Source organism: Paramormyrops kingsleyae, chromosome 7 (genome assembly GCF_048594095.1).
Source record: "Paramormyrops kingsleyae isolate MSU_618 chromosome 7, PKINGS_0.4, whole genome shotgun sequence".
Classification (NCBI taxonomy): domain Eukaryota; kingdom Metazoa; phylum Chordata; class Actinopteri; order Osteoglossiformes; family Mormyridae; genus Paramormyrops; species Paramormyrops kingsleyae.
In genome coordinates this window covers 33536875-33552977 of record NC_132803.1, presented here as the reverse complement: position 1 = coordinate 33552977, position 16103 = coordinate 33536875, and the positions used below count along the sequence as shown (strand labels likewise).

Genomic DNA, 16103 nt, shown 5'->3' with positions numbered 1-16103 from the left:
TCTAAAAACTTGGCAGATTTGAGCACTTCAAATAACGCCATCTGCAAGATAAGCAGTAGTTCAAAAACACAGTTTTGTGCCGGGAGGACACGTGCACAATCGACTATCCAGATAAGCCTGAAAAGGGACTGAAAAGTCTCTAGCAGAAAGAAGGAACGTTTAAAAAGAAAACTTAGCATGATTTCACCGTATCCTCTAAGCAAGAATGCATCACTGCTAACTATTTTGGCATCTGCATATTTCCGCTGGTCAGTAATTTAAAACAAATGGCACATGCCAAGGCTCATGGGCATCAGACTTATGTAAATCATTTTAAAGGAATTAAACATGATTTTTCCATTAATACCACAAATCATGTGACATCATAAGATATGTGTTTATTGTACAGGGCTAATGTTTGCCTGTTATTTAAATACCAGACTGAAGTAGCTTTAAAATGGAATCAAAAAGGGATTGATGTTTTTCAATCGGGAAACAAATGAATCAATCGTGTGAACATAAAAAATGGGTTTGCTATTGAAAAAATAAAACTTTTGATTAAATGCTTCACACAATTTCTAAACTAAAAATAAATGAAAAGTGGGATAAATCTATTGCATTGGGGAAGTTATGAGAAGTTTGTTTCCAAGAGTTATGGTAGGATAACATGTAACAGTTGTGCTAACTTTGTGCTGTTTTACATTAAAACGAACAGTGGGTGTCTTGTGGAAATGATTATCGGGGTAACAACAGAGAGGCATTACAAACGCTCAGCGGAAAACAAACACTATCACATTGTCCTTGGCAGAGCAATATGAAATCTCAAATACAAATACCACATCCCTCCTTCCATCCATTCATCGCGTCCTGGACGGGGTCACCGGCTAAACATGTACAGCATTAAGTATTTTTATTGTATATGTCGATGTGACACGCTAAAGTAGAGTATACAAAAGCATAACATATAGGCCCAGCGTGTCCTTCCGAGTATCCAGTGCCAAATGTATAAACAATATAAGACAGTTTCCCATCAAAATCCATTCCAGTCCATTTTGGTTACAAGGCAAAGCAAAAATATACAATATATAGAAGACCTTCATATATATAACATCTGTTGTACTTGAGAAGGAAATTGCCATACCTACGGATCAGAATCAGAATCAGAATCAGAGAGACAGAGAAGCCGCTGCACTGCTGCGAATCTTGGAGAGATGAATACTAGGTTAGGGGCTAAGCTAGTACCCTGGTAGAATGTAACATTGGATTGGGTGGTTTGGGCTTTACAGTCATACCAGTGTCTGACATTTTACTAAACATAGTAAAATGGAATCAAATATGTGTCCGTAACCGTTTTGAGTCAGAGCCAGTTGGTATCATGTCTTCGCTGGTGGATTCAGATGAGCTTACTGGTCACACTCACCAGGTAGTTCTGTCTCTTGCAATTATAATTTAAATATATTAAAACTCACAACTTACTTAGAACTTTTCAAAAATGACTATACAGTAGATTACAGATTGGAAGTCTGTGACATCAAATGTCCCCACAATGTGGTTAAAAATTTGACACTTTTTACCTTGTGAGGACATTTCTCCAGGAAGGGAAAACTCAGATTTATAGAAATCCGTGAAGGCAATCAAAGTACAGTGGTACCTCGGTTAACTTAATCCGTTCCGGACTCCGGATCGAATCCTAAAAAGTTGGAGTTCTGATCGAATTTTTCCCATAAGAAATAATGGAAAACCAATTACACCTAAATTTTATTTTTTTTTTTTTTAAAAGCATTTAAACACAAAATGAACAGGATAAAACAAGAAGAGCATTTTTTTCTTAATGGCTTCCAAAACGATAAAGATTTAATCCCAACATTACCCCTGTCCTGCCCTGATCAGACGCTCCTTCCGTGTGCCACGCCCCCTCTTTAACCTTGTGTGGGATCCCCATGTGATCAGCTGTTTCTGGTTGTTGTCATTAGTCCTCTGTATTTAGTCCACGTTTCAGTTTGTTTCCCCAGTCCGCTCATTGGGTGCGTTCGACTTGCTTACAGCGCTGGCTTAAAGCAACGCATTCTGATCCTGACGCAATGCATTACAGTTAGATGCATTGCGACCTCTCACCCGGCTGCACAAACTGGAACCGTCTCCGTGACGACACACCTTTGCCCTTATTGGCTGAAGAGTTTAGTTACACGTATGACGTTTGTATCCCAGGCAGTTCCGATGCGTAATCTGCTACAGTATTTCTCCCGAATATCACGTAAAGCAGTGAGAACTGGTTTTCAGTTCATTTACCTGGTAAAATAAAGTTAAAATAAATTACATAAATGCTCTAATAGTACTGTACACGTAAGTTAGTGGTTTATTTATTGTTAGTTACTGTAATGTTGCGCTGCTTTATTTAGTTAATCGTCCAGTGTGTGAAGAAGGCATTCAAGTAAGAATTGCATTGTAGTATGACTCATTTCCTGGCGCGTACAATTTATATTAGGTCAGCGTTCACGATTCGACTTCTGATATTCAGATTGAGTTCTAGGTCAAACTGGTTTGTTCGACTTTCAAGAAATTTGAGTTCTAGTGAGTTCGAGAACCGAGGTACCACTGTATTTCCTTTGGTTACTTATGGTGAAGGTTAGGGTTGGATAAGAGTTAGGGGTGTCATAGTTATGTCCTTAGAAATGAATAGAGGGTCCCTGCAAAGACGGGAATAGCAGAGCCGTACTTGAATATTCTGCTTGTGCTCACATCAGTTTATGCCAGGTAGCCTGGTTTCCGTTCACCATCCAGAGACATGTGGCTTCTATGAATCAGCCTCTGTTTGCTGTGTGTGTTGTCATGGACTGGCTTACATTTATCGGTCTCTCAGTCTATGCCTGGACCAAGAACGCCACACCTTACTTTAAACAGACAGGTAGAGGCTGTGGAGAGAATCGCACATAGTTAAAAATGCAGGCTGGTGGGGAACGGCTCAGTAGGGTCAGGATGCTGTGCTTATGATTACAAAGTCATTGGTTCAAATACCAACATGAGCAGACTAACTTCACCACTGGGCCCGAGAGCAAGCCTGTAAGTTGTTCTGCATTAAAGTGCCTGCTAAAGTAACTGTACAGTAATGCCGCTTTTGCTGGAGAAGACAAGTTAAACTGCTTAAAAATAGTATCCTTTTCTACATCAGGTTACTGCCTGGACGCTCCTGTCAAATGGGCTCAGTACCTTCTAGTGCTTTCATTTATTAATCAGACTCAAATCCCTGGTTAGCATTAACAAGACAAGCTAGTCCATCAGTTTCCAGCCACCTTGGTGAGTGGAAGTAGAGTACTCGGATTAATTTGCAGGCAGGAACCATGTTTGCAACTCTCGAGACAGCGTGCACCTGCGAACTGCTCCGTAAGCCGATTTCTGTGACAGGCACGGAGTTCTCCACGGGGATGCCGGATCCCACTCGATTTCTGAAATATTCGGATCTGGAAAAACGCCTCGAGTGCTGGCCCTTTGTAGCCATAAAACAGGAACGTTAAAAAGCAACAGTCAACATCTGTCACTTAAAGGCAAATTTTTGCTTTCGAGTAATTTTTTTTTACTTATTAGGAAACCATGTGTAAACCACAATGAGGCATGTAAACGATGTGATGGGGGTCATTTTATCCTGTATCTCGTATGTCGCTTTGGTCGTAATTTTTTGGACATTGGCTCAGCTCTTGCAAGCATTTGGTTGAGGGTTTATTCTCACACAGCACAAAGACGGACAAGTCAGTCAATCATTGGCTCTTCCTGCTTTTAGCCTCTGACCACACATCAGTCCTTGGTCTGTTACACCATGCTTGAAGGTTCTGGATCTCACTGACTGAAAATCCCTCTGGCGATATTGCAATCAATTATGAAGTGCAAGGTCTCACTGAATCGTTGGAAATGTTATTAAAATGGTCATACGATGAGTTTTGCTCATAAACTGCTATTAGTAAAATTTTGTTAATCATTGGGCTTAAACATGCGCACGTCTTAACGACACGCCAGTCTGTCGGAATCTCCCAGCTCCTATACAATAATATGCGAGTGGATTGTGTTGGCACACGCTTAGCCGTTCTGGCAACGCAAATGAAACGTCTAATGAAGCGCAGAGTGTTCCCGATGCACGGCCCTCTGGGATTCCGCTGCAGGGAGACCGAGGTGGCGTCAATGGAGAGCCCTGTCATTCCGAATTCTCTCAGTACGAAACAATCTGTTTCACTTCAACGTGCGAACGCTACGCAGACGACCGCTGGACCTGGGGCTTGGAGAGCAACCAAGACGGCGAGAAAGACCAGCAACCGGGACCTTCGTTCCTCACCATTTGCTCACTGGGAATGTTATCTCACTTGTTAAGCAGATCAGTGGGAAAGCCTCTGTCAATGCACAGGATTGCAAAAATGGTGAACTCAGATTTTGAGCAGAAAATTATTATTAATTACATTAATTTAGCAGATGCTTTTATTTAAAGTGACATACAATTGAGAAAGCAGGGCCAGACAGTCCCTGGAGTAATAGGGGGTTAGGGGCCTCACTCAGGGGCCCAATGGGGAAATCACTCTGCCAAGCCTGGGAACTGAACCCCCGACATTCATGGACACAGTGACCCATCCTGCTGCGCCACATGCCACCCAAATCAGTACAATAACATTATATATTGCCTTGTCTTCTTCAGCAGGTTGACTTTCAAAGACTTTCAGTGGGGTTAAGGTCAAGACTCTGCGGTGGCCAATTCATGTGTGAAAATTATTCCTCATGCTCCCTGAACCACTCTTTGACAATTCAAGAAGAACCTTGTCATTATCATCCTGGAGTATGACCATGCCGTTCGGGATGGAAAAATCCGTTGATGGGATAACCTGGCCATTCAGGAGATTCAGGTAATCAGCTGATTTACTGTATTGCTGCATAATGTTGCTGAGCTGTAATAATGATCCAATCATTGGCTCTTAAGTACCCGGGCATTTAAATTCAAGTGACTTTTTTTTGGACAGGCATTGTAGTAACATTATAATGACATTATAATAACATGTACACCAACCTTGTGCTCTATTTTGCCCGGGATAGGCTCCGCCCCCCAGGACCATGACCAATATAAGCAGTTAGAAGAGGGATGGATGAATGGAATAATGATCACTACTATTCTTTTCAATCAATGCAAATATTACAAAAAATTAACAAAAAATCAGTCAATGACCTGGATTATGATTATGAGATTCTAGTCTTCCTTTAATATATCAATAAGGAGTGCATCTATGGACCAAAAGCCGCTTTGCAAAGTTCATTGAACAAGCTGATCTCACTGCATATTTGCATTTGCACCCGGACACAACGGAAACTGCAGGATTCCCGTCAGTCACTGAGCAATCTAGTTTGTGTCGGAAAGAATTAAAACTAAAGTTTTGTTTTTGATGAAAAGGAGTTTTAATGAGCTTTATGGGGGGCTGCTAGAGCTGGGGTTTGATATCACATCCTCCGAAGGTTTAATAAAACCAGATGGCTCACTGGAGTATGGCAGATCTTCCAGCTGGGCTCCCAGGAGATGCAAGCTGCTCTCCGGAGCAAACTTGCCCCCCCCCCCCCCCCCCCCCAGCCCTCGTTAATTCAAGCCTTATTCTCTTGTTGCTGCTGTCGTCTCCTTATGGTACAAACTGCTGAAACTCTACTTTGGCATATCTGGAATATAGCTTATAAGATTATATTGGGTGAGGCAGCAGGCAGTGGTCAGCACTGTTGCCTCACACCTCTGGGACCAGGGTTGGAGTCTCTGCCATGGCTCTCTGTGTGTGGAGCTTGAAGTTCTCCCCATGTCATTGTGGGGTTTCCTCCGGGTGCATCTCTTTCCTCCCCATAATCCAAAAATATGCTGAGGTGAACTGGAGTTACCAAATTGCCCATAGGTGTGCCCTGTGTGAGTGAATGGTGGAGGTGAGCCCTGTGTGAGTGAATGGTGGCGGTGACCCCTGTGTGAGTGAATGGTGGAGGTGAGCCCTGTGTGAGTGAATGGTGGCGGTGACCCCTGTGTGAGTGAATGGTGGAGGTGAGCCCTGTGTGAGTGAATGGTGGCGGTGACCCCTGTGTGAGTGAATGGTGGAGGTGAGCCCTGTGTGAGTGAATGGTGGCGGTGACCCCTGTGTGAGTGAATGGTGGAGGTGAGCCCTGTGTGAGTGAATGGTGGCGGTGAGCCCTGTGTGAGTGAATGGTGGCGGTGAGCCCTGTGTGAGTGAATGGTGGTGGTGAGCCCTGTGTGAGTGAATGGTGGTGGTGAGCCCTGTGTGAGTGAATGGTGGTGGTGAGCCCTGTGTGAGTGAATGGTGGTGGTGAGCCCTGTGAGTGAATGGTGTTGGTGAGCCCTGTGTGAGTGAATGGTGGTGGTGAGCCCTGTGAGTGAATGGTGGAGGTGAGCCCTGTGTGAGTGAATGGTGGTGGTGAGCCCTGTGTGAGTGAATGGTGGTGGTGAGCCCTGTGAGTGAATGGTGGTGGTGAGCCCTGAGTGAGTGAATGGTGGTGGTGAGCCCTGTGAGTGAATGGTGCTGGTGAGCCCTGTGTGAGTGAATGGTGGTGGTGAGCCCTGTGTGAGTGAATGGTGGTGGTGAGCCCTGTGTGAGTGAATGGTGTTGGTGAGTCCTGTGTCAGTGAATGGTGGTGGTGAGCCCTGTGTGAGTGAATGGTGGTGGTGAGCCCTGTGTGAGTGAATGGTGGTGGTGAGCCCTGTGTGAGTGAATGGTGGTGGTGAGCCCTGTGTGAGTGAATGGTGCTGGTAAGCCCTGTGTGAGTGAATGGTGTTGATGAGTCCTGTGTAAGTGAATGGTGGTGGTGAGCCCTGTGTGAGTGAATGGTGGTGGTGAGCCCTGTGTGAGTGAATGGTGGTGGTGAGCCCTGTGTGAGTGAGTGGTGCTGGTGAGCCCTGTGTGAGTGAATGGTGGTGGTGAGCCCTGTGTAAGTGAATGGTGGTGGTGAGCCCTGTGAGTGAATGGTGGTGGTGAGCCCTGTGTGAGTGAATGGTGGTGGTGAGCCCTGTGTGAGTGAATGGTGCTGGTGAGCCCTGTGTGAGTGAATGGTGCTGGTGAGCCCTGTGTGAGTGAATGGTGGTGGTGAGCCCTGTGTGAGTGAATGGTGTTGGTGTGCCCTGTGTGAGTGAATGGTGGTGGTGTGCCCTGTGTGAGTGAATGGTGTTGGTGAGCCCTGTGTGAGTGAATGGTGCTGGTGTGCCCTGTGTGAGTGAATGGTGGTGGTGAGCCCTGTGTGAGTGAATGGTGGTGGTGAGCCCTGTGTGAGTGAGTGGTGCTGGTGTGCCCTGTGTGAGTGAATGGTGTTGGTGTGCCCTGTGTGAGTGAATGGTGGTGGTGAGCCCTGTGTGAGTGAATGGTGGTGGTGAGCCCTGTGTGAGTGAGTGGTGCTGGTGAGCCCTGTGTGAGTGAATGGTGGCGGTGAGCCCTGTGTGAGTGAATGGTGCTGGTGTGCCCTGTGTGAGTGAATGGTGGCGGTGACCCCTGTGTGAGTGAATGGTGTTGGTGAGCCCTGTGTGAGTGAATGGTGGTGGTGAGCCCTGTGTGAGTGAGTGGTGCTGGTGAGCCCTGTGTGAGTGAATGGTGGTGGTGAGCCCTGTGTGAGTGAATGGTGTTGGTGAGCCCTGTGTGAGTGAATGGTGGTGGTGAGCCCTGTGTGAGTGAGTGGTGCTGGTGAGCCCTGTGTGAGTGAATGGTGGTGGTGAGCCCTGTGTGAGTGAATGGTGCTGGTGTGCCCTGTGTGAGTGAATGGTGGAGGTGAGCCCTGTGTGAGTGAATGGTGGTGGTGAGCCCTGTGTGAGTGAATGGTGGTGGTGAGCCCTGTGTGAGTGAATGGTGCTGGTGTGCCCTTTGATGGGCTGGCGCCCCATCCTGAGTTGTTCCCTGCCTTGCACCAGTAGCCTCCAGGATAGGACCCTTAGTGCTACCCCAAATTTTAAAAAATGATCTAATTATGGACATTAGGTAGCTTTACAGTCTATTTTCAGCTAGCTGTAGAGCGGTTTTCATTAAAATCATTTGAATAACTGAATATTTCCTAAAGCAATGTGGTCTCCCTTAGTATTTCACATGCCTAGCAGAATGGCACCTACTGTGGCCCAGATACACCGGATATGAACTCTGGGTCCATTTCAAATTGCAAACAATTTTAAACTGTAGTGATTTCCTCATTCTCCTTGTTCATCGCAACAATGCATTTTGGCTTCCGGAGCAAGCCCGAAGCACATATGTATCGATTTTTCTCTCCGTCAGGTTTCCAAGCCTAATTCTGAGTGACGGGTTTACTAATCACACCCGCTAAATACAGCCGGAACGTGGAAAATTCTGTTTATAAGTGGGACGGGAACCGATCGCCCGCAGAGCTGCTGTGGTTCCTCGCTGTTTATGTTTTTGCATGAGCTCAAGGTGCGAAAATGAAAACAAAAGCCTGTCGGCAGTCAAGTTGGCGTCTCTGCTCCATATCTAAATCTGACACGGCGTCAAAAAGACAAACATAAGAAGATGCGATCGCTCTGCGCTGTCTGGTGCGACGGCTGGGAAGGGAAGGAGCCCACTCACTTGTGACCCATCTCGTGGGCGATCGTGAAGGCCAAATTCAGCCCGTTGTCCTCCGCCAGGATGCACTTCCGCTTCTCGCTGCACATGCCGCTGAGGTAGGCGATCCCTGTTGGGGAACAGGCCTGCGTGGGTCTTTTCTGGAAGTGACAGGAGCTCCCGCCGGTCTGCAAACGACCGTGTCCCTCGCTCAATAGCCGTTCAAGGGACCCTCAGGAATACAGTCATGAACCAGACACCCAGGTGGAGGATTAGTCTAACAAAACTAATCTGGATTTCACATGTCAATTCAGTGATTCATCCACGGAGAAACCTGCCAAGTCATTAAAATGCCATCAGTGCTCTCACTTGTTACACCGTAATTGGTATCATTTTACTCAACAGACATTATTCTGACATTGAAATATAACTAATAAATACCATTAATAGTGTAGAATAAAAGATGGAAGATGGATGGATGGAATGAAGATTAGTGCTCATTAAAAAGTAATTGAAATCTTCACATTAAATATTAGCATTAAATGATGAATTTACTTGCTCTGTTGACCTGTAAGGACTTTAGGATGAATGTCTTTGTAAAGCTAGTTTAAAGACATCCATCATTCACCGATTCATCTACCATCTGCGCTATATCCGTTTCATACAACATCATCAGCATCGTTCCCTGTCTCAGGTTTTACAAAGGTCTAATCCCATGCCAATCCCAAACACCTTGGAGGTAAAATCCAGTTTAAGACCTTTTGGAAACATACGCTATTAGTCAAACACATTTATGCTTCGAAGAGCACAACAGAATATGTTCTTTTTGGAGATAAACCTAGTTCCACCGTGTGGTTCCACCGCGTGGTTCCACCGCATCCCGCTTCGTGCTTATGGATTCAATGTGGGACTGACAGCTGCTCCTAAGCTACTGAGGGATCAGTTTAAAGGGGAAACAAGGGGAAGGGATTTCGTATTTTCCCATATAGTAGATTGTATGCCGTGACCTTTGATGGCTTAATCACCCCATTGAAACAGATCCAGAACTAATGCTTTCCATTACGAAACCAGACAGAACAATCGGGCCTTTGATGGAGAAAGTAAATAAATGCAGGTTCAAGCCGAAATGCCCATTACAGTGATGTGTGTTCCAACCATCCTCTATCTATACCCCTCGCCATTTCCCATTTTCTTAATTTTCAATGTTTATGAGGCTCCAGAACCTTTCAGGATCAGAAATATGATTCTCAGACGAGAGATTAGCTCTAATCTGTCCATTAATGACCACTAGGCATCGCCTGCCTGTCTTTGCCATGAAGAGAACAACAGCCAGTTGCTCTGTTCTTTCTGCACTTAGCTAAGCAACCAGCTTTGTGGACATTTTGTTTTCCTAAACCCACCCCCACAAGGCCCCCCACGTCCTGTAATGACATCCCTCTTGTCGGAAATCAAAGCCAAGTGGCCGAGATCGCAGCGATAATGCTTCGTATCATGCAAGAGATGCTAATGTCTCTCTGATAGTCAAAGCATGTCAAGTTGACTGCGTGCTGTAATATCGCCACTCCTGCAAAGAACAGATCATTTGTTTCTCTTTCACAATCGAACACCTCAGTATGAAGACTCATGACGGATAAGTAATCTTAAACACTGCATGCGTTGTCCTGAGGAAAAGTGGCAGGGATTTCTGAATGCAAAAGAAATTAGATTTTTTTTTTGCACTCTAATCCAGTCAGACGAACATACGGCACTCTTTTTATGAAGTAAATGAACCCACAGTGGCAAGGCAAGGAAAGGCACAATCTCCATCCTTTCCTTGCACCCACAGCTACAGTATTGAGTTTAATATTTTATCATCAGACATCAATCTTTCACCGGTTCTAATGGCAAACGCAGGCAACCTCGTGCACATGTGCTGTGCACCTGTAGCACTAGCATATGATACCTGAGGATATGAATAACACGTATTATTCAGGGAGATCAGGTTCTGCAACAAATACAAGATTCAGTATGTCCACTGGCCTGGGAGGAGGGACAGAGGCAGAGGGATGTGACTGAAACACGGGAGGGGGGGTAACATCCAAACTCTGTACACAAACAGCCAGGCCAGTTCTGTCCGTCCAACCCTAGAGGCTGGAGTACAGCCCACTGAGTTGCTGATCTAAGCATGAAATATATTGGCAAATTATCTACGTTTACACAAGACATTTAATGCAATTTAGTTTATCTAGCCTGGAGGATAGAAATCTTTTACAATTTCAAATCGCAAAATACTCCAATTTAGTAGGTGGTCTGATTCTGTTTATTTTCCCCCATAATGCAACTCTGCACTTTAATCACATGAAACTAATTATACAGTGTCACATATGTCATTTTCGGATGTCATCATCTGTGCCGAATGCTTGGCATAGATGAGTCGGCATTATTGGAACGTGATAAATCTGGCAGGAAATGGCTCATGTTGCATCTTTAAAGGGTCTAAATGTTGACTAAATTTTTGCAGTGCACAAAAAAGTTAAAAATGCCAATTTTAACTCAGACTATATGAATTAATATGTGTTATAAAATATCTGTAATTATTATTTCTTCAATATTTTACCCTCACGTTCCAAAACACAATCCAATGTAACAGTTTTTTTTATTTGTTTACGTAATTTTAATATAATTCAGATTGTGATGGTCCACTATGGACCTCTGAGTGTTGGATAAATCAGAGTACGATGTAAGTTTGCGCACGGTTCCTTCATACACTCATGCTCACACCTAACAGGCGACATACCGAAACACGACACCCCTGTGAAATAGATGTAAATCCGTGCAGAACATGCCAGCAGTTAGCTGGAGAACCCAATGCTGCAAATGCAAATGCCACAATAACAATAAAAAAAAAGCCTACAGATAATTAAACAAACCACAGCAAAGAATGGCCAATTCGCTGCCATCTATGGTATAGCCTAAATTCTGAGGTTAGTGACGTTGTGATGAGGCGCTAGAAGGCAAGATCTGGATGACAGAATCGAACTCTACATTAGATGTGTCCAGTTCTGGTCACTGCAGCCGAGTGTAAAAATTCTAGTCATCTTTAACCTGCTAAATAATGCTAGCATAGAGAGGTAAAATTATTACTGTTAATCAGTTCAAATGGGCACCTACAGACTCCAGGACAAGCAAACGTGCTGCTATAAGAGGTCGCTCGTGGGAGTTTTACTTACACAAATATGTTCTGAGGGCAGAAGAGATAACCAATCAGATTGTAGAGGAGGTGTGTCCAAGCAACTAGAGGAGGCGGGGCCAAGATATCTGGTTCCGCCTCCTATAGTTGCTTGGATCCACCTCCTCTACAGTCTGATTGGTTATCTCTCTAAACCAATCATTTTTCCTTCTGCCCTCAGAACTTTTTTTAGTAAGTAAAACTCCCATGAGCTAAGAGACCTCAGAGACATTAAAATGTACATGCAAAGCCACGGCTCCAGTAGGATTTCAAGTGAGCCAGAGACCAGACAAGCCAAGTGCCCTGCCTAGACCGCAACATTTACAAATTCATGCTGGACTTCATGTAGCAAATCCAAAATTGAAAACAGGCCCATTTCTGTTCCAAGATCAACTGGGAAAGATCTAAGATAACCTTACAGATGTACAGAAGCAGGTAACTTCACGGGATTCACTCAGGCGCAGTTAGAAACATTCACATTGCTAAATGCTAAATTCACTTCCAGTTAAACGCCTTCATGAGATTCTGGCAAATCCCCCTGCTGCAATCATTACATGAATGAATCCATTAGGGAGGTGTATGTCTAGAAGGTTCATTTGTGTGGATAAAGTCCTGGGCTTGAAGCGTGACCGACACGACTGCGGAGTGCAGCTGGATGGGCCAGTGGTAACGCTCAGTGAAACATTGGCGTTTGCCAAGAGGCACACGTGTGCTTTCCGTGGGACATGTGCGCTTTCCGTGGGACACGGAATCGTTCCGACAGGCACCAGGCCAGACTCCAGGGAAGTCAAGGTGACACCACCACCTGCGCGTGTGTGGCTGAAGCCCTCAAGGTGAAAGACGCGGCTGATCGTCTTGTCAAATTTCCGTTACGGCTAACCAGATCCTCAACCAAAACAATTCAGAAGCCCAGGTTTAACAGTGGGCCACGGCCCAGATCAGCAGTGGGGTCCGTCTGGTGAAGCCCATGGCGAGAAGGACAATCACGTTAATGCTGAAAATTTGCAAGCTGGGGTAGACTGATACCAACATGTGTCAGTCATCCAGCAATGCGGGACTGCTATCCACCATGTATGTTGTGAATGAAAGGCAAGGACAATAGCTGTTAGCTGTAGTACACAACAAAAGTATGCAATTTATTTTAAAAACCACAAAAAAGTTAATAGATTTAACTGTGTAAATGTATTCACCTTTGCTAGTCTTATTGGTCCAAAAATGCAGCTGGTCAGTTAGATAACTCTAGAAGATGTTTATGATTAATTGAATCAATTTAAGCTTTAAAATTTATTGTGTAATTAATACAGCAGTGATCAAATTAACCCGAGCAGCATAATTACGAGTAAAACACAGCTGGCCTTTTGCCAGTGTCAGCCTTGTCTAGAATGATTGGTGGATTTAGCAGCTTTTTTTAATAAATTCAGCCTGGATTCATACTTTAGTTTTATTTTAATTTTATTTAGTGTGTCTGTACAGCAGGGGTGTCAAACTGCAGTTCTGGGGGGGCCAGAGCCCTGTGTAACTTAGTTCTTTCCCTGTTCCTCCACAAATGATTCAGCTCAAGAGCTGTGTGGTACTTAGCACAAGGTGGTGCAAGGACCTAAATCAGGTGTGTTAAACGAGGGGAAACCCAAAAATGTGCAGGGCTCCGGCCCTCCAGCACTAGAGATTGACACCCGTGCTGTACAGTATTCCTCCTGGAGCAGACTTTAGCTGAAATGTTATATTGAGGGAGTTAATGAAGTTAAAATGTAAATCATTGTACTCTGTCCTGTATACCACAGCCTTGGTTTTGCATTCAGCTACCTTCTACCTTCTATTTAGCTTCTGAGTTATAGAGTTGCTAGCTCATTATAACAAAAAGGTTTTAAGCTGCTGAATTTGTCCTAAAAACATTTCATGGGCAGTTTTCTTTTCTCACCAGATGCTACATGCTTTTTCATACAGTGGCTGTTGTACAACAGATGCCCGCTAACAGCTAACCCTAGGTATAATCGTAAATGTTGCAAAAGTAGGGGGTATCTACTTAGTTATTTCATCTGGGCTGTAACAGGTGTATTACACAATATGTCACCTGAAGCTGCACTTTTAGAGTAACTCAATGATCCAGAGACACTCGGGGTCCAGCAGCACATGAAATGGAGAATTCAGGTGCACAAGCTCTCCACAGAACATGGAAACAATTACACCTCGCAAAACTTCACGAAACAGTGTAGTAGCCATGGCAACCCTGCACAGCACATGTCATGTTCTGTCTGCAAAAGTGACAGAGACGAGGTGGAAATCGACTCCCACTGTGCCTGCCGACACGTATGACAAGCCGTCATGACAAACGTTTGTCGCTCAGCGACAGTGAATAGAATTGTCCGCCCTCATAGTGCTCTGGGCCACGGATGCAGGTTGGCCACACACCTTCTCACCTAACAAGACTAGTTAAAGTCCAGTAGACCACAGTGCATTAACACTGTTACCCTGTGTACAGCTGTAGTCTGGAGTTCATAAAAACATACATATCAAGAAAGAATCAATGCCTGTCAGTTGTCACAAATTGACATAATTAAATCAGAAATTTACAGAATACAGAAATTAAACATTAAAATTCTCATTCTTAAAAGGCTGATATTTATGTAAGTGCATTACCAGATTTTAGGTGCTTTTTTTAGCTTAAGTTTGAAACTTGTTGATTTAGTCAAATACTTATCGGTATTTCATCGGTAAACACAACTTCCTCGTCTTCTTGTCAGAAGACTAGTCTCCACCTTCAATGCGGGTGGCTGTGATTCTTTTAAAGCCTCTTTCAAACAGCCTGGGTCTTTGTGCACTGTTTACATTATCATCACTGAACTACCTGACAGGAAAGGTGTGGGATTAATGGCCAACCAACTGTGAGAGTGCTGGCATCGTTAAGCTTTGTGCTTTTTAAGAAACGGCGGGAAACAAAACAATATGGCCGTTACCTTAGCCTGGTTACTATGGAAACAAAACAACAACACCTTGGGGAGGGGTGGCAGCTGGGGGTGTCCGTCACTATTATTATTCTTCAGCCATCTGTGTCATGGAGGAAAATGAGTTCATTCGAGTGACCGTGTTAATCAGGATGGACTTTGAATCGTGTAAAAGCCAGATGATCCATCCATCTTCCATAGTCACCTAGGCTTCACAGGGTTGTGGTGGGGACAGGGTGCAAGGCTGGGTGAGATGACAGCCACTGCAGGGTGCAGAAACCCTTCCAATATGGACCATTTCAAGAACTCAAAGAGATTACATGCCTTACAAGAGGAGACCCAACTGAGAAGAACAGGCAGATTCTGGCTGAACGCAAGATTTGAACCCACGATTCAGAAGGTTTTAGGCTCGCTACCCACTAAGCCACCAGGCAACCCAGGACCCCAACCACCGAAAATTCAAATGAAAACAGCGGAGGACACGATTAATGGCTGACTGAAGTTCCGCTATGGACAAAGTTGCCGCGCAATGAGCCGCCACGTTCTTCAGGATGCAGGAACTTACCCACGGTGTCGCACGGCTCGTCTTTATGCACGCAGAAATCCTTCCTGAAACACAAAGAGACGGGACGTCAGCGCCGAGCCGCCAAAGTTGCCGTGACGATCTGACCCATTTGTACATAATTTGTACGGCTCAGTGGCCAACTACAAGGAATCTTTATCCCTTTCGGCGGCAAGACACCCAGAGACCAGAGGATTAGCAGGGATATTTCTGCCGTGGTCAATCCATAAAGCTGCTGGGGGCCCATCAGGAGACAGGTTTTTACACTCTGCTCGGGGGGTCTGTGTACTGATCTCCCATATCTGTGTGCAGTGACAAGACCGTAGCTTATAAGGTTTGACTGCTGCGTGATTATTGCTGGTTGTGAGTAACCCAATACTCAACCAGGACTATCTGAATATAGAGGACTTCTGCAACTTTCAAGGCCAATTTTTCTTTTTGATGGCCTGTGGCTCTGCTGGTTTGGAACCTAAGTCTGTGTACGGAAGGTTGCTGGTTTGAATCCTGTGGTTGCTGGGCTCATGATCAAGGCCCTTAACTTCAGAAAACAAAATACTCCGGGTAAATGAATGTGAATGTGTGCAGTCTTACCCTGAATTGACACTCTCTCTCCAGCCAGCTGACCAAATTGGCAACCCTGCTAAATACCGGATCTTTGGTCATTGCGACAACCATTAGCATGGTGGCTAGTCCATTGGTTGAGGATTTCAAATCTGTAGGTAGAACTTTCAAGTTCCACACGGAGACATTCTATTGTAGTCAGCTTCACCTGAGTTGCTCCGATAAAATATTGAGCTAGACTATAAATTGCTTTGGACATCAGTTTCAGCTAGGGCACAAAACAATAAAAAACAGCACTGCTCTGTTTG

The 16103-nt window shown here is 44.7% G+C and overlaps 1 protein-coding gene across 2 annotated transcripts in view; it reads right to left on the bottom strand.

Moving 5' to 3' along the window:
• Nucleotides 1–16103, bottom strand: part of LOC111841204 (A disintegrin and metalloproteinase with thrombospondin motifs 19) — a 75021-nt gene that overhangs the window by 42890 nt on the left and 16028 nt on the right. For both annotated transcript variants that reach the window (XM_023806793.2, XM_023806794.2), the window contains exons 7-8: nt 15238–15281; nt 8547–8652 (exon numbers count right to left, since the gene is read on the bottom strand). In XM_023806793.2, the coding sequence (XP_023662561.2) occupies nt 8547–8652; nt 15238–15281 (150 nt within the window). The remainder of the gene's footprint in view (nt 1–8546; nt 8653–15237; nt 15282–16103) is intronic.